This window comes from Leucoraja erinacea, chromosome 1, assembly GCF_028641065.1.
Source record: "Leucoraja erinacea ecotype New England chromosome 1, Leri_hhj_1, whole genome shotgun sequence".
NCBI lineage: Eukaryota > Metazoa > Chordata > Chondrichthyes > Rajiformes > Rajidae > Leucoraja > Leucoraja erinaceus.
In genome coordinates this window covers 138,943,842-138,966,225 of record NC_073377.1, presented here as the reverse complement: position 1 = coordinate 138,966,225, position 22,384 = coordinate 138,943,842, and the positions used below count along the sequence as shown (strand labels likewise).

Here is a 22,384-nt window from a genome sequence, read left to right as displayed (position 1 = left end):
TGCCCCCGACGCGGAGACCCACCGCCGGCTAGGGGGTCAGATCGTCCCGGTTAGAGGCCCCCCGACTGCGGGAGAACAAAGGGAAGAGATTGAACTTTTTTTCGCCTTCCCTCACAATGAGGAATGTGGAGGGGTCACTGTGGTGGATGTTTATGTTAAAATGCAATTTGTGTGTTCCGTTGCTTTTTATTTGTATTACTGTATGGCAAATTAAATTCCTCGTATGTTGCAAAACATACTTGGCTAATAAAGTATGATTGTATTGTATTGTATTATTGTATTGTAATAGAAAGAGTCATACAGCAGAGAAACAGGCCCTTCAGCTCAACTTGTCCATGCTGGCCAAGGTGTGCTCCTGAGTTCGGTTCATTTGCCTGCATTTGGCCCGTATTGCTCTCAACCGTTCCTATCCATGCACTAGTCAAATATCTTTTAGATTTTGCAGTTAGAGATAAGAGAGTTCAGCGATGCAGCACGGAAACGGGACCTTCAGCCCACCGAATCCATTCAGACTCTTGATCACCCGTACACTAGTTCTATATCCCACACACTAGGGGTATTTTACAGAAACCAATTAACCTACAAACTGGCACGTCTTTGGAATGTGCGAGGAAACCAGAGCACCCGGTGAAAACCCACACAAAGACACACAGAAAATAGGTGCAGGAGTTCGAGCCAGCATCGCCATTCAATATGATCATGGCTGATCATCCAAAATCAATACCCCGTTCCTGCTTTCTCCCCATATCTCTTGATTCCGTTAACCCCAAAAGCTATATCTAACTCTCTCTTGAAAGCATTCAGTGAATTGGCCTCCACTGCCTTCTGTGGTAGAGAATTCTACAGATTCACAACTCTCTGGGTGACAAAAGAGTTGGGGAAAAGAGTTGGAGAAAAGAGTTGGGGAAAACATTTTCTAATTACTTACCTCGACGGAGATGTGATTTTTTTCCGTATCGTATCTCCGTCCACACTGCGGCCTAACATCGAGTAGTTGGCAGTCTTTGCTGGAGAACGACATCGAGAGCTCCACCGCGGGAGCCTGCGGACTTAACATCGTGGAGATGCCGATCCCTGTCGGGGATTGACTTTGGGGCTCCAAACGCAGGAACCTGCGATCTTTAACATCAAGGAGCTTGTGGTCTCTGGTTAGAGACCGACTTCGGGAACTCCAAGCCATAGGAGCTTCGATCACCCCGATGCAGATGGTTCAACTGCCCCGACTCCGGGAGAATAAAAGACAAAGGAGATTGGGCTTTTGCCTTCCATCACAGTGAGGAATGTGGGGTATCCACTGTGGTGGATGTTTATGTTAACTTTTATGTAGTTGTGTGTCTTGTTGCTTTTTTTTTTTTAATTTGGCTGTATGGTAATTCGAATTTCACTGTACCTTAATTGGTACACATGACAATAAACTGATCTTGAAACCTTGAGGAACTGATTTCCAATTGTTGATTCCAGGAGGGAAATGCAGAGGATTCACAAACTTAGAAACAAAGAAACATAGAAATTAGGTGCAGGAGTAGGCCATTCGGCCCTTCGAGCCTGCACCGCCATTCAATATGATCATGGCTGATCATCCAACTCAGTATCCCGTACCTGCCTTCTCTCCATACCCTCTGGTCCCCTTAGCCACAAGGGCCACATCTAACCCTCTTAAATATAGCCAATGAACTGGCCTCGACTACCCTCTGTGGCAGAGAGTTCCAAAGATTCACCACTCTGTGTGAAAAAAGTTCTTCTCATCTCGGTTTTAAAGGATTTCCCCCTTATCCTTAAGCTGTGACCCCTTGTCCTGGACTTCCCCAACATCGGGAACAATCTTCCTGCATCTAGCCTGTCCAACCCCTTAAGAATTTTGTAAGTTTCTATAAAATCCCCTCTCAATCTCCTAAATTCTAGAGAGTATAAACCAAGTCTATCCAGTCTTTCTTCATAAGACAGTCCTGACATCCCAGAAATCAGTCTGGTGAACCTTCTCTGCACTCCCTCTATGGCTATAATGTCCTTCCTCAGATTTGGAGACCAAAACTGTACGCAATACTCCAGGTGTGGTCTCACCAAAACCCTGTACAACTGCAGTAGAACCTCCCTGCTCCTATACTCAAATCCTTTTGCTATGAAAGCTAACATACCATTCGCTTTCTTCACTGCCTGCTGCACCTGCATGCCTACTTTCAATGACTGGTGTACCATGACACCCAGATCTCGCTGCATCTCCCCTTTTCCTAGTCAGCCACCATTTAGATAATAGTCTGCTTTCCTGTTTTTGCCACCAAAATAGATAACCTCACATTTATCCACATTATACTGCATCTGCCAAACATTTGCCCACTCACCCAGCCTATCCAAGTCACCTTGCAGTCTCCTAGCATCCTCCTCACAGCTAGCACTGCCCCCCAGCTTAGTGTCATCCGCAAACTTGGAGATATTGCCTTCAATTCCCTCATCCAGATCATTAATATATATTGTAAATAGCTGGGGTCCCAGCACTGAGCCTTGCAGTACCCCACTAGTCACTGCCTGCCATTGTGAAATGGACCCGTTTACTCCTACTCTTTGCTTCCTGTTTGTCAGCCAGTTCTCTATCCACATCAATACTGAACCCCCAATGCCGTGTGCTTTAAGTTTGTATACTAATCTCTTATGTGGGACCTTGTCAAAAGCCTTCTGGAAGTCCAGATACACCACATCCACTGGTTCTCCCCTATCCACGCTACTAGTTACATCCTCGAAAAATTCTATAAGATTCGTCAGACATGATTTACCTTTCGTAAATCCATGCTGACTTTGTCCAATGATTTCACCACTTTCCAAATGTGCTGCTATCCCATCTTTAATAACTGACTCTAGCAGTTTCAACACTACCGATATTAGACTAACTGGTCTGTAATTCCCCGTTTTCTCTCTCCCTCCCTTCTTAAAAAGTGGGGTTACGTTTGCTACCCGCCAATCCTCAGGAACTACTCCAGAATCTAAAGAGTTTTGAAAGATTATTACTAATGCATCCACTATTTCTGGAGCTACTTCCTTAAGTACTCTGGGATGCAGCCTATCTGGCCCTGGGGATTTATCGGCCTTTAATCCATTCAATTTACCCAACACCACTTCCCGGCTAACCTGGATTTCACTCAATTCCTCCAACTCCTTTGACCCGCGGTCCCCTGCTATTTCCGGCAGATTATTTATGTCTTCCTTAGTGAAGACGGAACCAAAGTAGTTATTCAATTGGTCCGCCATATCCTTGTTCCCCATGATCAACTCACCTGTTTCTGACTGCAGGGGACCTACATTTGTTTTAACTAATCTCTTTCTTTTCACATATCTATAAAAAGTTTTGCAGTCAGTTTTTATGTTCCCTGCCAGTTTTCTTTCATAATCTATTTTTCCTTTTCTAATTAAGCCCTTTGTCCTCCTCTGCGGGTCTCTGAATTTCTCCCAGTCCTCCGGTATGCTGCTTTTTCTGGCTAATTTGTACACATCATCCTTCGCTTTGATACTATCCCGGATTTCCCTTGTTATCCAGGGATGTACTACCTTCCCTGATTTATTCTTTTGCCAAACTGGGATGAACATTTTTTGTAGTTCATCCATGCAGTCTTTAAATGTCTTCCATTGCATATCCACTGTCAACCCTTTTAGAATTAATTGCCAGTCAATCTTGGCCAATTCACGTCTCATATCCTCAAAGTTACCTTTCTTTAAGTTCAGAACCATTGTTTCTGAATTAACAATGTCACTCTCCATCCTAATGAAGAACTCAACCATATTATGGTCACTCTTGCCCAAGGGGGCACGTACAACAAGACTGCTAACTAAGCCTTCATCATTACTCAATACCCAGTCTAAAATAGCTCTCTCGTTGGTTCCTCTACATGTTGATTTAGATAACTATCCCGCATACATTCCAAGAAATCCTCTTCCTCAGCACCCCTGCCAATTTGATTCACCCAATCTATATGTAGATTGAAGTCACCCATTATAACTGTTTTGCCTTTGTCGCACGCATTTCTAATTTCCTGTTTGATACCATCTCCAACTTCACTACTATTGTTAGGTGGCCGGTAAACAACTCCCACTAGCGTTTTCTGCCCCTTAGTGTTTCACAGCTCTACCCATACCGATTCCACATCCTCCAAACTAATGTCCTTCCTTTCCATTGCGTTAATCTCCTCTCTAATCAGCAACGCTACCCCACCTCCTTTTCCTTTCTCTCTATCCCTCCTGAATATTGAATATCCCTGGATGTTCAGCTCCCAGCCTTGGTCACCCTGGAGCCATGTCTCCGTGATCCCAACTTGCCTTTGGTAACATGACTATGATGCTGAGAGAGAACTGCTTCAGGCTCCTGGGCATGTACAACTCGGATGTGTCCTATGCCCAACACATCAATGCAATCACAGAGCAAGCTCATCAAGATTTCTACATTTAGTTTAGTTTAGAGATAAAGCATGGAAGCAGGTCCTTCGTCCCACCAAGTCCACGCTGAACAGCGACCCCCACATATTAACACTATGCTACACACATTAGGGACAATTTACCTTTACACCAAGTCAATTAACCTACAAACCTGTGCTTCTTTGGAGTGTGGGAGGAAACCAAAGATCTCGGAGAAAACCCACGTGGTCAGGGGAGAACGTACAAACTCCATACAGACAGCACCCGTAGTCGGACCCAGGTCTCTGGCACTGCAAGCGCTGGAAGACAGCGACTCTCACAGTGCGCCACCTTACTGCCCTTGTAAGTTCAATAGACAATAGATGTCATTCGGCCCTTCGAGCCAGCACCGCCATTCACTGTGATCATGGCAAGTTTCTTACAAGTTTGACGAGATTCAGTATGTCAACAAATATTTTCTTGAACTTCTACAGGGTATGTTAGAGAGCATAGTGACTAGTTCCTTCATGGCCTGGTTCAGTAACTCCAATGCCCAGGCACGAACGTGTGGCGTAGATGCGGCAGGGCCATCACGGATACTGATCTTCTCACCATCAAAGGGATCTACTGGAGGAGTTCCCATGAAAAGTTAGCTAATATCAAAAACCTGTATCACCCTGGCCATGCTGTCATCTTGTCACACAAGATAAACTCGAATAAAGTCAATATGGCATTACATATGACAATTAAACACCTTTGACTCGAGTATTAGCTGCACCCTTTGCAGCTTAATTACATACTTGCTCTTCCATGACAGCCAGAGTGTAACAATACCTCAAGTGTGTCTCAACAACGTCTTATACAACTGTATGGAGTTTGTACGTTCTCGCAGTGTCCTGTGCGGGTTTTCTCCGGATGCTCCGGTGTCCTCCCACATTCCAAGCATGTACAAGTTTGTAGGCTAATTGGCTTTGGTAAAATTGTAAATTGTCCCTAGTGTGTAGGATAGTGCTATTGTACGGGGATTGCTGGTGTAGGATAGTGCTATTGTACGGGGTGCGGCGCGGACTTGGCTGGTCGTAGGGCCTGTTTCAACACTGTATTTCTAAACTAAACTCACTATGCTAAAGACTAAGGTAGACAAAAAATGCCGGAGATTTTTTTTTCTCCCCCCCCCCCCCCCCCCCCAACATTAGTCTGAAGAAGGATCTCGACCTGAAGCGTCTCTCTATAGACGCTGCCTCACCTGCTGAGTTTCTCCAGCAGTTTTTGTCTACCTTCGATTTTTCCAGCATCTGCAGTTCTTTCTTAAACATGCTGAAGATTAAGTTTTATTTATCCGAGTCTACTCATTAATATCAATATATTTCAATGGTAATTGAAAATCAAAAACTGCAGAGGCTGGAAATCTTCATTGGGTCAGAGTGCATCTGCAGAAGGAGATTGGTTATTGTTTCAGGTTTAAGATATGCTTTCATTAGTTAGGTTTGTTTATGTTGTGGAACACCTCTGAGAAGTGTCCAGCACGATTGCAGAAGCGAAGCTTACGCCAGCAGTTGCGAGAACAGTAAAAGATCAAAGCAGTACCCCCATACAGTGCAGCAGCACACAGCAAAATCAGATTTTATGCCTTCCTGCACCAGAGACCCAGATTTGACCCTGACTACAAGTGCTGTCTGTACAGAGTTTGTACCTTCTCCCCGTGACTGCGGGGGTTTTCTCCAGGTGCTCCAGTTTCCTCCCACATTCCAAGACGTGCAGGTTAGTAGGTTAATTCACTTCTGTAATTGTCCCTAGTGTGTAGCGTAGAACTACTGCACGGGTGATCGTTGGTCAGCACAGATTCATTGGGAGGAAGGGCCCATTTTCACGCTGTATCTTTAAGCTAAACCTCCGAAAACATCACAGTTGAACATCCTAATCGATGGCACTTTAACAAACACCTTGGCAGGCACCATAATAGCATTTAAAGGGCATTTGTTCAGGTACATAGACAAAAAAGTTTTAAAGGGATAAAGGCGGGCAGGTGGGACTAGCGCAGGTAAGGCATCTTGGTTGTGTTGGGCTGAAGGGCTTGTCTTGGTCTATAAAATATTGTGACCATTAGGTAATCTATGAGTGTGAAGAAGGGTTTCGACCCGAAACGTCACCCATTCCTTCTCTCCAGAGATGCTGCCTGGCCTGCTGAGTTACTCCAGCTTTTTATGTCTATCCGAGGTAACCCATGATGATGTTTAACTTCACTAGAAAACGATGAAGCAATCTCTCTACAAAAAAAAACACTTTACAAACATTGCAGTCAAATTGAGAAAAGAGTTCCCTTACCTCTCACAGAAGGTGTGAAGACAAGGAAGAACTTTGGGAATTTTGTAACGATCCAGGCAGATGCTGCAGATCAGAAACTGTTTGTCAATTTGGCGTACCACAGGACTGGTAATGCTCGAGCTGTCACTGGCCATCCTAAAGCGCTGGCATACAAGTCCAGTTTGGCCTCACCCAGCACACTGAAAGACAGGGACAGAAAATAATAAATAAAACATTTAAACACAAATTTAACGCAGTTCATTTCAAAGAACGCCATATTTTGTAACAACTTCACCCCAAATAAAACCTCGCACATAGTCATATGGTCACACTGCGTGGAAACAGGCCCTGCAGCCCACCTGCCCACACCGACCAACATGTCCCATCTACACTAGGCCCACCTGCCTGCGTACGGCCCATATCCCTCCAAACCTGTCCTATCCATGTACCTGTCTAATTGTTACTTAAACGTTTCAATAGTCCCAGCCTCAACTACCTCCTCTGACAGCTCGTTCCGTACACCCACCACCCTTTGTGTGAAAAGAGTACACCTCAGATTCCTATTAAATCTTTCCCCCATCACCTTAAACCTATACCCTCTGGTTCTCAATTCCCTTACTCTGTGCGTCTACCCATCTATTCCTCTCATGATACACCTCTGAAAGATCGCCCCTCATCCTCCTGAGCTCCAACAAATAAAGTCCCAGCCTGCTCAACATCTCACTATAGCTCAGAACCTTGAGTCCCAGCAACATCCTTGTAAAGGTTATTTACACCCCTTCCAACCTAACAACAGCTTTCCTATTACATGGTGCCAGGAACTGAACACAATACTCTGAATGCAGCCTCATCAACGTCTTATATAACTTCAACGACCTCCCAACTTCTACACTCAAAGTGTAGGAAGGAAATGCAGATGCAGGTTTACACCAAGGATAGACACAAAAGGCTGGAATAACTCAGCAGGTCAGATATGAGATGCCGTCTGAGCCGCTGAATTACTCCAGCTTTTTGTGTCTATCTTCTATACTCAATACTCTGACTAATGAAGGCCAATGTGTTCACTGTGCAGGTCCTGCCCATGTTAGACTTTCCAAAATGTAACACCTCACATTTCTCTGTATTAAATTCCAATAGATGAACTTATAGATTCTAATAGGTGAATTTATGATGGATTGTTGAAACAATTATCTACAGTAATCACTTAAGTAATCATGATCAGTGAATTTCACATCAGTCCATTACAAACAACAGACACCAGGAATTGATTAGAAAGGCCATACCATCTGAAAGGAACACTGGAAATGTAGATAAGACGCAAAAAGCTGGAGTAACTCAGTGGGACAGGCATTATCTCTGGAGAGAAGGAATAGGTGACGTTTCGGGTCGAGACTTTTCTTCAGACTGTCTGAAGAATGGTCTCAACCCGAAACGTCACCCATTCCTTCTCTCCAGAGATGCTGCCTGTCCCACTGACTTACTCCAGCATTTTGTGTCCATTTTCAGTTTAAACCAGCACTTGCCATAGAGGGAGTGCAGAGACGGTTCACCAGACTGATTCCTGGGATGTCATGACTGTCTTCTGAAGAAAGACTGGATAGACTTGGTTTATACTCTCTAGAATTTAGGAGATTGAGAGGGGATCTTATAGAGACTTACAAAATTCTTAAGGGGTTGGACAGGCTAGATGCAGGAAGATTGTTCCCGATGTTAGGGAAGTCCAGGACAATGGGTCACAGCTTAAGGATAAGGGGGAAATCCTTTAAAACCGAGATGAGAAGAACTTTTTTCATACAGGGAGTGGTGAATCTCTGGAACTCTCTGCCCCAGAGGGTAGTTGAGGCCAGTTCATTGGCTATATTTAAGAGGGAGTTAGATGTGGCCCTTGTGGCTAAGGGGATCAGGGGGTATGGAGAGAAGGCAGGTACGGGATACTGAGTTGGATGATCAGCCATGATCATATTGAATGGCGGTGCAGGCTCGAAGGGCCGAATGGCCTACTCCTGCACCTAATTTCTATGTTTCTATGTTTCTATCTGCAGTTCCTTCCTACACTGGAAATGTAGAAGTTAGTAAATTATTTGTTTAAGAAACAACTGCCGATGCTGGTAAAATCGAAGGCAGACACAAAATGCTGGAGAAACTCAGCGGGTGAGGTAGCATCTATAGTGAGCTTATCTTGCAATTTTTCCGAGGGTAGTGTGACCAAATCTGAACATAATACTCCCTCCCCATTGCGACCTCACCAACATCTTGTACAATGATACATTTTCTATTTTCCAGGCATTTTCATGTTCACTCAACCCAAATCCTTTTGTGAAGAAAAATGCAAACTGCAATTTAAATATTCTCATGTCATAAACAAAATCAACAAACACATTTAGTGTCTTCATCAAGTCATTATATAAATTGTAAAAATTTGAGGTCAACACCAAACCTTTTGCCAAACCACTTGCTACATTTCACCAACCGCACACCATCTGTGGCCGTTCTGTTTTTTGTTTACCGATCAACCTTCTATCCATGTCATAGCGTCTTACAACGTGAAAACAGGCTCTTCGGCCCAACTTGCCAACGTGTCCCAGCTACATTAGTCCCACCTGTCTGTGTTTGGCCCATAATCCCTCGATACCCGTCCTATCCATGTACCTGTCTGTTTCTTAAATGTTGCAATAGTACTTGCCTCAACTACCTCCTTTGGCAGCTCATTCCATACACCCACCACCCTTTGTGTGAAAATGTTACCTCTCAGACTCCTATTAAATCTATCCCCCTTCACCTTAAACCTATGTCCTCTTGTTCTCGATTCCCCTACTCTGGGCAAGAGACAGTGTGTCTAACCATCTATAGGGAGAACAAGGAGGGAAGAGACGGAGACTGAGACTTTGCCTCCATCATAGTGAGGATGTGCTTGGTAAACTCACTGTAGTGGATGTTTAATTTGTGTTTATTGTACGTTTTGTTATTATTGATTCTGTGTATAACTGCAGGCAACATAATTTTGTTCAGGCCGAAAGGTCTGAATGACAATAAAGGATCTATCTATCTATCTATCTATCTATCTGTCTATCTATGCCTCTCATGATTCTGTATACCTCTATAAGATCACCCCTCATCCTCCTGCACTCCAAGGAATAGAGTCCCAGCCTGATCCATCTCTCCCTATAGCTCAGACCTTCGAGTCCTGGCAACATCCTCGTAAATCTCCTCTGTACCATTTCCAACTTGACAACATCTTTCCTGTAACACAGTGCCCAGAACTGAACACAATGCTCTAAATGCGGCCTAACCAATGTCTTATACAACTGCAACATGACCTCTCAACTTCTATACTCAATACTCTGACTGATGAAGGCCAATGTACCAAAAGCCTATCTACCTGTGGTGCCACCTTCAAAGAACTATGTTGCTTCACTCCTAGATCCCTCTGCTCTACATCATTCCCCATAGCCCGACCATTCACGGTGTCGGTCCTGCCCATCGGAAGTTAGACTTTCCAAAATACCACACCTTGCATTTCTCTGCATTAAATCCCATCAACCATTCCTCAGCCCACCTGGCCATCTGATCAAGAGTCAATTCAAGAGTGTTTTATTGTCAAATGTCCCGGACGGGACAATGAAATTCTTACTTGCTGCAGCACAACAGAATATGTGAATATGTAAACATAGTACATAATGGGGGAAGAGAAAAAAAAACAACAAAAAAACAAAACAAATATAGTGCAAATACCAAATAATGTATTTTGCAGTTCAGAGCTCAGAGCTTATTCATTGTTGTGTTTAATAGCCTGATGGCTGCAGGGAACAAGCTGTTCCTACACGTTACAGTTTTCAGGCTTCTGTACCTTCTTCCCGATGGCAGTGGTGAGATGAGTGTGTGGCCAGGATGGTGTGGGTCCTTGATGACTTTGGCTTCCTTTTTGAGGCAGCGACTACGATAGATCCCTTTGACGGTGGGGAGGTCAAAGCCGGTGATGGACTGGGCAGAGGTCACAACTTTTTGTAGTCTTTTTCGCTCCTGGATGTTAAAGTTGCCAAACCAGGCCACGATGCAACCAGTCAGTATGCTCTCTACCGTGCATCTGTAGAAGTTTAGGAGAATCCTCTTCGACATGCCGAACCTCTGTAATCTTCTCAGGAAGTAGATTCGCTGATGTGCCTTCTTTATAATTGCATCGGTGTGCTGGGTCCAGGAAAGATCTTCGGAAATATGCACGCCCAGGAATTTGAAGTTATTGACCCTCTCCACCACTTGATATAAACAGGATTCTGGGTCCTCATTCTTCCCCTACTAAAGTCCACTATCAGTTCCTTGGTCTTATTGATGTTGAGAGCCAGGTTGTTGTGCTGGCACCATTTGGTCAATCGGTCGATCTCACTTCCATATTTTGACTCGTCCCCATCTGTGATTCGTCCAACCACAGTAGTGTCATGGGCGAACTTGATGATGGAGTTTCAAGGGTTCACCCCACTGAAGGCCTCTATGACTGTGCCTGTAACACCGTCAGGGCGAATGGGGGATTAGGAAGGCACATCAATGTTCTCCTATCCAACCGTGAGTAGAACGCATTGAGCACATCAGGGAGTAATGCTTCGCTGTCGTTTGAGCTGCCTCCTGATTTCACCTTGTAGGAGGTGATGGCATTCAAGCCCTGCCACAGTAGCCGAACATCCGTCTCATCCTCCAGCTTGGAGCAGAAGTCCATTGTTAGACTTTCCAAAATACCACACGTTGCATTTCTCTGCATTAAATTCCATCAACCATTCCTCAGCCCACCTGGCCATCTGATCAAGATCCTGTTGCAATTTTGAACAACCATCTTCACTATCTGCAATACAACCCAATTTTGTATCATTTGCAAACTTGCTAATCTTGCTTTGTACATTCCAATCCACATGATTGATTTAGATGATAAACAGTAACGGGCCCAGCACTGAACCCTGAGGTACACCAGTAGTCATAGGCCGAGGCGCAACATAGAAACATAGAAAATAGGTGCAGTAGTAGGCCATTCGGCCCTTCGAGCCTGCACCGCCATTCAATATGATCATGGCTGATCATCCAACTCAGTATCCTGTACCTGCCTTCTCTCCATATCCCCTGATCGCTTTAACCACAAGGGCCACATCTAACTCCTTCTTAAATATAGCCAATGAACTCGCCTCAACTACCTTCTGTGGCAGAAAATTCCAGAGATTCACCACTCTCTGTGTGAAAAATGTTTTCCTCATCTCGGTCCTAAAAGATTTCCCCCTTATCCTTAAACTGTGACCCCTTGTTCTGGACTTCCCCAACATCGGGAACAGTCTTCCTGCATCTAGCCTGTCCAACCCCTTAACAATTTTGTAAGTTTCTATAAGCTCCCCTTTCAATCTTCTAAATTCTAGCGAGTACAAGCCAAGTCTATCCAGTCTTTCTTCAAATGAAAGTCCTGACATCCCAGGAATCAGTCTGGTGAATCTTCTCTGTACTCTATGGCAAGAATATCTTTCCTCAGGAGACCAAAACTGTATGAAAAACTCCAGGTGTGGTCTCACCAAGACCCTGTACAACTGCAGTAGAACCTCCCTGCTCCTATACTCAAATCCTTTTGCTATGAATGCTAACATACTATTCGCTTTCTTCACTGCCTGCTGCACCTGCATGCCTACCTTTAATGACTGGTGTACCATGACACCCAGGTCACGTTGCATCTCTCCTTTTCCTAATCGGCCATCATTCAGATAATAGTCTACTTTCCTGTTTTTGCCACCAAAGTGGATAACCTCACATGTATCCATATTATACTGCATCTGCCATGCATTTGCCCACTCACCCAGCCTATCCAAGTCACCTTGCAGCCTCCTAGCATCCTCCTCACAGTTAACACTGCCCCCCAGCTTAGTGTCATCTGCAAACTTGGAGATGTTGCATTCAATTCCTTCGTCCAAAACATTAATATATATCGTAAATAGCTGGGGTCCCAGCACTGAGCCTTGTGGTACCCCACTAGTCACTGCCTGCCATTGTGAAAAGACCCCGTTTACTCCTACTCTTTGCTTCCTGTCTGCCAGCCAGTTCTCCATCCACATCAATACTGAACCCCCAATACCGTGTGCTTTAAGTTTGTATACTAATCTCTTATGTGGGACCTTGTCGAAAGCCTTCTGAAAGTCCAGATATAATACATCCACTGGTTCTCCCTTATCCACTCTACTAGTTACATCCTCGAAAAATTCTATAAGATTTGTCAGACATGATTTACCTTTCATAAATCCATGCTGACTTTGTGCAATGATTTCACCACTTTCCAAATGTGTTGCTATCCCATCTTTAATAACTGATTCTAGCAGTTTCCCCACTACCGACGTTAGACTAACTGGTCTGTAATTCCCCGTTTTCTCTCTCCCTCCCTTTTTAAAAAGTGGGGTTACATTAGCTACCCTTCAATCCTCAGGAACTACTCCAGAATCTCAAGAGTTTTGAAAAATTATCACTAATGCATCCACTATTTCTGGGGCTACTTCCTTAAGTACTCTGGGATGCAGCCTACTTGGCCCTGGGGATTTATCAGCCTTTAATCCATTCAATTTACCTAACACCACTTTCCGGCTAACCTGGATTTCCCCCAGTTCCTCCATCTCATTTGACCCCCGGTCCCCTGCAATTTCTGGCAGATTATTTATGTCTTCCTTAGTGAAGACAGAACCAAAGTAGTTATATAATTGGTCTGCCATGTCCTTGTTCCCCATGATTAATTCACCTGTTTCTGACTGCAAGGGACCTACATTTGTTTTAACTCGTCTTTTTCTCTTTACATATCTATAAAAACTTTTGCAGTCAGTTTTTATGTTCCCTGCCAGATTTCTTTCATAATCTATTTTCCATTTCCTAATTAAGCCCTTTGTCCTCCTCTGCTGGTCTCTGAATTTCTCCCAGTCCTCTGGTAGGCTGCTTTTTCTGGCTAATTTGTGCGTTTCATCTTTTGTTTTGATACTATCCCTGATTTCCCTTGTTATCCACGGATGCACTACCTTCCCTGGTTTATTTTTTTGCCAAACTGGGATGAACAATCCATGCAGTCTTTAAATGCTTTCCATTGCATATCCACCGTCAACCCATTAAGAATCAATTGCCAGTCAATCTTGGCCAATTCACGTCTCATACACTCAAAGTTACCTTTCTTTAAGTTCAGGACCCTTGTTTTTGAATTAACAATGTCACTCTCCATCCTAATGAAGAACTCAACCACTCCACCATCACCCTCTGCTTCCTTCCATGAAACCAATTTTCTATCCATTAGAAACATAGAAAATAGGTGCAGGTAGGCTATTCAGCCCTTTGAATCAGCATCGGCATTCAATATGATCATGGCTGATCATATCAGTACCACGTCCCTGCTTTTTCCCCCAATATCCCTTGATTCCATTAACCCTAAGAGCTATATCCAATTTTCTCTTGAATACATCCAGTGAATTGGCCTCTACTGCCTTCTGAGGCAGAGAATTCCACAGGTCCACAGCTCTCTGGGTGAAAATGTGTTTTCCTCATCTCAGTCCTAAATGGCCTACTCGTTATTCTTCAGCTGTGTCCCCTGGTTCTGGACTCAATATCGGGAACATTTTTGCGTATAAATGAACTGCAGATGCTGGTTTAAATCGAAGGTAGACACAAAATGCAGGAGTAATTCAGCGGGACAGGCAGGTTCTCTGGAGTGATGTTTCTGAAGAAGGGTCCTCCCACACTCCAAGTGCTTGAAGAAGGGTCTCCACCCAAAACATCACCCATTCCTTCTCTCCAGAGACGCTGTTTGTTCACCTGCTCTCCCTTATCCATTCTACTTGTTACATCCTCAAAGAATTCCAGAGGATTAGTCAAGCATGATTTCCCCTTCATAAATCTATTGACTTTGACCGATCCTGTCACTGCTTTCCAAATGCGCTGCTATTACATCTTTAATAATCGACTCCAGCAACTTCTCTACCACCGATGTCAGGCAAACTGGTCTATAATTCCCTGTTTTCTCACTCCCTCCTTTCTTAAATAGTGGGGTTACATTAGCTACCCTCCAGTCTACATGAACTGATCCAGAGTCTATAGAACATTGGAAAATTATCACCATTGCATCCATGATTTTGCGGGTCACCTCCTCGAGTACTCTGGGAGGCAGACCATCAGGCCCCGGGGATTTATCTGCCTTCAGTCCCAAAGGTTTACCCAACACCATTTCATGGCTAATGTGAATTTCCTTCAGTTCCTCCATCACGCTAGATCCTCGATCCCCTAGTATTTCAGGGAGATTGCTTCTGTCTTCACAAAAGAAGTTTAACTGGTCTGCCATTTCCTTGTTTCCCATTATAAATTCACTTGTCCCTGACTGTAAGGGACCTACATGTCTTCACTAATCTTTTCCTCTTCACATATCTAAAAAAGCTTTTACAGTCAGTTTTTATATTCCCCGCAAAGTTTCTTTCATGCCCTATATTCCCCCTCTTAATTAACTCCTTTGTCCTCCTCTGATGAATTCTAAATTTCTCCCAGTCCTCTGGTTTGCTGCTTCCTCTGGCCAATCTATATGCCTCGTCCTTGGATTTAACACCATCCTTAATTTTCTTCGTTAGCGACGATTGAGCTGCCTTCCCTGTTCATCCATGAGATCTTTAAATCTTTGCCATTGCATCTCCACCGTCAACCGTTCAAGTATCATTTGCCAGTCTATCCTAGCTAATTCCCGTTTCATACCATCAAAGTTATCTTTCTCTAAGTTCAGGGCCCTCTTCTCTGAATTAACTGTGTCACTCTCCATCTTAATGCAGAATTCCACCACTGTTGCTTAAGGGTCTTTGCACAACAAGATTGTTGATGAATACTTCCTCATTACATAACACCCAGTCTAGGATGGCCTGCCTTCTAGTTGGTTCACCTACATATTGGCTTAGAAAACCATCCCATATACAATTCAGGAAATCCTCCTCAAAGTTGTTTACAATTTGGTTAGTCGCCCCCCGCAAACTCACTACTACTGTTTGGCGATCTTTACACAACTCCGATAAGCATTTTCTGCCCTTGGCTATTTCGCAGTTCTACCCATACATCTTCAAAAGACAGATTTGTGAGACACGACCTCTCATGTACAAAACCATGCTGACTATCTCTAATCAGCCCCGTCCATCTAAATGCATGTATATCCTATCCCTCATAATACCCTCTAGTAACTTTCCAACTACAGATGTTAACCTCACAGGCCAGTTGTTCCCAGTCCTTTCCCTGCAGTCCTTCTTGAATAAGGGAAACAGCATTTGCCACCCTCCAGTCTTCCGACACTTCTCCTGCATTTAATAAGTAAATTTAAACTATAGCTCCCGCAGTTTCCTCTATAATTTCCCCACAGTGTCCTCAGATATATCTGATCTGGCCCTGGAATTATTTCTATCTTCACACATGTCAGGACCTTCAGCACCCATGACCGTAATACTGACTGCTCTCAAGATACTTCCAGTGACTACTTCAAGTTCCTCGGTCCACATGTCTTTCTCCAAGTTAAACTTGCCTATCTCCTGTGGCTCTACACAGAGTTGGCTGATTTAATACCTGAAAGGTCCCAACCTCCCTCTAGTTTCCCTTTATGTCCATAACATTTCTTAATGTTATCTGCCAGAGCTATCTCCTGTCCCCTTTTTGCCCTTCTGATGTCCTTGTTTGTTTGCTCCTCAGTTCCTTAAACTACCCCAGGGGTACACTTGATCCCAGCTGCCTTCACAATCCATGCCTACTTCTTACTCTTGACCAAAGCCTCAATTTCCATCGTCATCCAGGCTTCCTTATGTTTGCCTGCCTTGACCTTCACTCTAACGAGACGTGCATGTCCTGAACTCTTGTCAGCACAGTTTTAAAACATCCCACTTACCTGACGTTCCTTTTCCTACAAACAACCTGCTCCCATCAATATGACTGAGTCCGAATCTCTAATACTCTCAAAGTTGGCCTTGCCCCAATTTAGCATTTGAACTCATGGGCCATCACTGTTCCTATCCATAACTATCTTAGACCTAATTGAACAGTGGTGGCTGGTCCCAAAAGGCTCATCCACGAATGCTTCATCCACTTGCCCCTCCCAATTTCCCAAAACTACATCAAGCGTTACCCTCCCATGTGGGGTCCTCTACATATTACTGGAGAATCCTCTCCCGAACACTTTTGACAAATTGCACCCATCTAAACCTTTCACGCTATGATATTCCCAATCAATATTAGGAAAGTTAAAATCCCCCACTACGACAACCTTATTTGACCTGCAGCTGCCTGCAATCCTCTGGCATATTTGTTCTTCCAAATCCCATGGACTATTCGGGGGTCTGTAGTACACCCCCAACAAGGTGATCATCCCTTTCTTGTTCCTCAGCTCCACCCATATAGCCTCACTTGACGAACCATACTCTGACCACTGCCGTGACATCCTCCTTAACCAATAACGCAACCCCCATTCTCTTGTCCTGTCACCTCTGTCTCCCCTGAAGCTCATGTACCCCAGAACATTGAGCTGCCAGTCCTGCCCCTCCCTTAACCAGATTTCCGTAATGGCTACAACGTCCCAGTCGTCCTGGCCTATCCATGCCCTAAGCTCATCTGCCTTACCAGTCAAGTCCCTTGCATTAATATAAGTGTAATAGACAATAGACAATAGGTGTAGGAGTAGGCCATTCGGCCCTTCGAGCCAACACCGCCATTCAATGTGATCATGTCTGATCATCTCCAATCAGTACCCCGTTCCTGCCTTCACCCCATATCCCCTGACTCCGCTATTTTTAAGAGCCCTATCTAGCTCTCTCGTGAAAGCATCCAGAGAACCTGCCTCCACCGCCCTCTGAGGCAAAGAATTCCACAGACTCATCACTCTCTATGAGGAAAAAGTGTTTCCTCGTCTCCGTTCTAAATGGCTTACTCCTTATTCTTAAACTGTGGCCCCTGGTTCTGGACTCCCCCAATATCGGGAACATGTTTCCTGCCTCTAGCGTGTCTAAGCCCTTAACAGTATTATATGTTTCAATGAGATTCCCTCTCATCCTTCTAAACTCCAGAGTGTAAAGGCCACTTCTTAACTTTCTAATGTCCAACTTTTAAATGCCATTACTACAGGTACTTGGAGATGTAAAAGTGATATAGCTTATGCACTCGCTGATAGTAAAAATTAATCTTCCAGTCGTTGTTTCTTGATTAATTGGTCCTTTATTGTAGTACAAACAAAGTAGTGATTCATATCAAGTATTTCTTATTCCAATACAAATTGTAACTTTTCGTTCTTACTAACTGTTGGCTCTTCCATCCCTCGAGGCTAAACAGACCAGCCCACTATATGTGACTATGCTAGCCTCCTCAGTTGCATACACACCCATCTACCTATATAATCGCACCCACAAGTGTTCAGAATGATACAGCTAGAAATATTTAGACATGGCTATTATATTAACAGTAACTAACTTAAGCATAAATGGCTCCTATATGTAATTTCAATCAACATTCCTTCCTCGCCCTCTGCCTTTCTCCTGCCTATTCTGTCCATTATACATTCATCACCCTCCACAACAACTTCTAACCTCTCTCCTACCTCTGCCCTGCATCAGATCCCACCCACCTGCCAATCTTTGCCATTGTTTTACCTGCATGAACATTTATTTTCTGCAATTATCATGTAACATGGAATCTTATTGAACAACTTCTGGAAACCAGAGTCCATTCGACAATTACTCATAGCAACTGTATGTTACTTCACAGATCACAGACCTTTCTCCCCAAGGATAAGGGAGTCAAAAAATAGAGGCATTGTTTTCAGGTGCGAAAGTGACCAAAGGGGCAGCTTTTTGACACTAAAGGAGGCTGGGGTAGTGTATGGACCAAGCTGCCAAAGTATCAGATACAAGTAAAATTACAATGTTTAAAAAATATTTGCAATCTTAGATAAGAAAGGTTTATGGGCCAAATGCAGAAAAGTAGGACTTGGCAGCTTGATTGACATGGATTAATTGGGCCAAAAGGGCTTGTTTCTGTGTCGTACAACTATGACTTCATATTTGCTGTTTTCCAATGCAAATGGAAGATTCCCCGAATCCAAGGACTGATGGGAAATAAAGCCAATGCATCAACCATCTCACTGGCCTTCTTTCAAGACATGAGGTCCGTGAGGAACCAAGGACTTATCAATCCATAGTTCCAATCGTTTACTCAAATACCTTTTCGCTGCCAATTGCAATGTCCAGCCCCTTCCCCAACAAGCTCCTATCCAGGGATGCAATCCAGCTGTTCCTAAGAAGAGCAAACCTGCACTTTGGGTAAAGGTATTTACTTCTGACAACCGCAGGAAGAGCAGATAAGGACTTTGTTCCTTGAATACGGGGTTTGGGTTATTCACAGACGCAGGTGTGATTGCAAATTGCAAGATATGCCAAAGATCAACAGCTGCAGTGTGAAAGGTTCCTGAAGCAAGGATGCTTGGTGAACTGCAGGAGTTCCTCAGGCAGTGAGTGGAGGGTTGACCGGAATGATTCCTGGATCAGAACATTTCAGCTGAGGGAATGGATGAACTTTGATTGTTTTCCCTTGAACATCAGAGGTCGAGGAGAAACTTGAGGGAAGTATACAAGTTATGAGAGGCATGGACATGGTAGACAGTCAGAACCTTTTTTTGCAGGGTGGAAATGTCCAACTGTCGCGGGCATAGTTACAAGGTGAAAGGAGGAAGGTTTAATGGAGGTGTGGGGGGCAAGTGCGTTGTGAATCTGTGGATTTATCTGCCACGGAAGGCAATGGAGGCCAATTCACTGGGTGTTTTCACAAGAATTAGATTTAGCTCTTAGGGTTAACGGAATCAAGGGAAATGGGGAAAAAGCAGGAACGGGGTACTGATTTTAGATGATCAGCCATGATCATATTGAATGGCGGTGCTGTCTCGAAGGGCTGAATGGCCTACTCCTGCATATATATTTCTATATTTCAATGTATAATGAAGATGGCTTTATTGTAATCATGTACAGTCATTCCACTGACTGAATAGCACACAACAAATAACAAACGTCACTGTATCATGGTGGACGTGACAAAAACCAAACTAAACTGACAATCTATTAAAAGGCTGCACCCTGACAAAATCTCCCACAGTCAATACATAGGTGTTCAACCACCACATAAATATTGTAGCTTCAAATACAGATTGGGTTGGGTATCCTAGTTATTGACTCAGCCCCTCCCCAAACCCTTCCACAACACAAATAGATTGTATGGTATCTTTGCCTACATTGGTGGGGGCACTGCGTACAAGACTGGAGGTTATGCTGCAATTTTATAGCACTTGGGTAATGGGCCTGTCCCATTTACGTGATTTTTTTAGGCAACTACAGGAGACTATGAGGTCGCCACATGTTCGCCAGAGGTTGCCGGGGTGTCGCCTGCATGGTGGTGAGTAGTTCCCGCATTCTCATAACTAGTCGCGGCTTCATTCTGGTCGCCACAAATTAGTGGCAACCAGACTTTTGACGCCATGGAGAGGTCTGTGTGTGTGTGTCTGTCTCTTTGTGCGTGTCTGTGAGTGTGCATGTGTGTGTGTGTGCGTGTGTGTGCGTCTGTGTGTGTGTCTGTCCCTGTGTGTGCGTGTGCCTCCGTGTGCGTGTCTGTGAGTGTGCATGTCTGTGTGTGTGTGTGTGTCTGTCCCTGTGTGTGTGTGTGTGTGTGCCTCCGTGTCTGTGTCTGTCTCCGTCTCTGTGTGTGTGTGTCTGTCTCTTGTCTCTCCGTGTGTCTCTCTCTGTGTGTGTGTGTGTCTCTCTGTGTGCCTGTGTGTGTGTGTGTGTGTGTGTGTGTCTCTCTCTCTCTCTCTCTCTCTCTGTGTGCCTGCGTGTGTCTATCTCTGTGAGCCTCTGAGTGCGCGCGTCTCTGTCTGTCTCTGTCCGTCCGCCTCTGTCCGCCTCCGTCTGTGTGTTTCACTCTGACAGTCGCTAGCAGTCGCCTGAAAAATAGTCTAAGTGGGACAGGCCCATTAGGCTGAATTTGGAGCATTGGGTGCGGTTCTAGTCACCCCATTACACGAGTTTTGGATAGGATGGATTAGAGGTTGATACAAAACATCAGACATGTGGGTGCCTGGAAAAAGCCTGTCAGGAATAGCAATGGAGGCAGTATGAAAGTGGTATTTAAGAGGCTTTAGAAAGGCACATGGATGTGTAAGCAGTAAAGGGATACAGTTCACATGCAGACAGAGAGGGGTTTAACCTGGCATCATGTTCAGCGGGAACATTGTGGGCTGATGACCTGTTCCTATACTGTTCTATCTTCTATGTATAGAGTCCAAGTTGGGAGCATGATGAAATACTCTCCAGTTACCTGGACAAATGCAGCTCCAACAACAAGTCATATCATGCATAAAATAAACAAGATGCTTGAATAACAATCTATCAGCACCCTAAAGATTCATTCTTTGATCACACTGTGGTTGCAGTGTGCACACACAGACAATGCATGGTATTTAATCATTGCAAACACTCTGATAGCTTCTTCTGAACCCTTAATTCTACCTCCATAAAGAACAAAGAAACAGCTACTTAGGAACGGCCTGTTCCCCTTAAAATCGCTGCACCTTCGTTCGATTCAAGCTCAAATCTAACCCGACCCTCACAACATTGAGATGTGTAAAAGATACATCTTCCAGTGTGAAAGATACATCTTCGAGAGAATATCTTCAAAACGCACACACACATGCACGCGCACACACTCATATATATAATACATTTTATATACGAGTGTGTGCGCGTGTGTGTGTATATATATATATGTGTGTGTGTGTGTGTGTGTATATGTGCATGTGTGTGTGCGTGTGTGTATATATGTGCATGTGTATGTGTGTGCGTGTGCGTGCGCATGCATATAATATTAAATAAATAGGTTGTTTTTTTCAAAATTCTATTCAATATTTATGAATCAAACCATAATTCATCACATTGCAATTTGGGATTTTGCAGTGTATAAAACAGGATGCATTACAAAACTATCCATATTTTATAAATACCTCTGACTGTGAAGCACTTTGAGATGTCCCGAGGTTATGATGGGCTCTATCTCACTGCAACTTCTTTATTTCCTCTTTGGATGTTCTGAGTATGGATATCATCTCTGATGTGCTGTCTCTGTACTATTTATTCCCAATCTGGTCAATAAACCAGAATAGTTCATATTGTTACCATAACAAACATGATGGGTTTGACAGTTTAATCATCACAGACTTTATCCCACATTCATGAAGTTTAGACTCGATTACAATGCACGCGCCTTTTCTTGCTAAAATGCTAAAAAGGAAAATATACTTCTGCATCTTCTTGGTGGAAGTGACCAAAATGCTTTCTTATTTTATCATTTGCATCCCATACTTAAAAGGAGATTATTTAGAGACAGGGAATCATTGGTAATTTTTTTTTCGTTAGACATTTGATCTTTCCATGGAAACTATCACATGGTAAAACTCGAATAATCCACTGTCTAGCAATTCATAAATCCTGTAAGAAGGAACTGCAGATGCTGGTTTACACCCAAAATAGACACAAAATGCTGAAGTAACTCAGCGGGTCAGGCAGCATCTCCGAAGAAAAGGATTAGGTGACGTTTCGGATCGAGACCCTTCTTACAGAGTCTGAAGAAAGGTCTCGACCCGAAATGTCACCTATTCCTTCTCTCCAAAGATGCT

At 43.9% G+C, this 22,384-nt stretch overlaps 1 protein-coding gene across 9 annotated transcripts in view; it reads right to left on the bottom strand.

The window, feature by feature from the left end:
• trim2a (tripartite motif containing 2a) overlaps positions 1 to 22,384 on the bottom strand; it is a 139,795-nt gene that overhangs the window by 75,713 nt on the left and 41,698 nt on the right. For 8 of the 9 annotated variants that reach the window (XM_055644325.1, XM_055644334.1, XM_055644308.1 and 5 more), the window contains one exon: positions 6,703 to 6,881. In XM_055644325.1, the coding sequence (XP_055500300.1) occupies positions 6,703 to 6,836 (134 nt within the window). In that variant the 5' untranslated portion in view covers positions 6,837 to 6,881. Of the gene's footprint in view, positions 1 to 6,702; positions 6,882 to 21,712; positions 21,851 to 22,384 lie in introns of all 9 variants that reach the window. The other variant, XM_055644291.1, reaches the window with a different exon arrangement.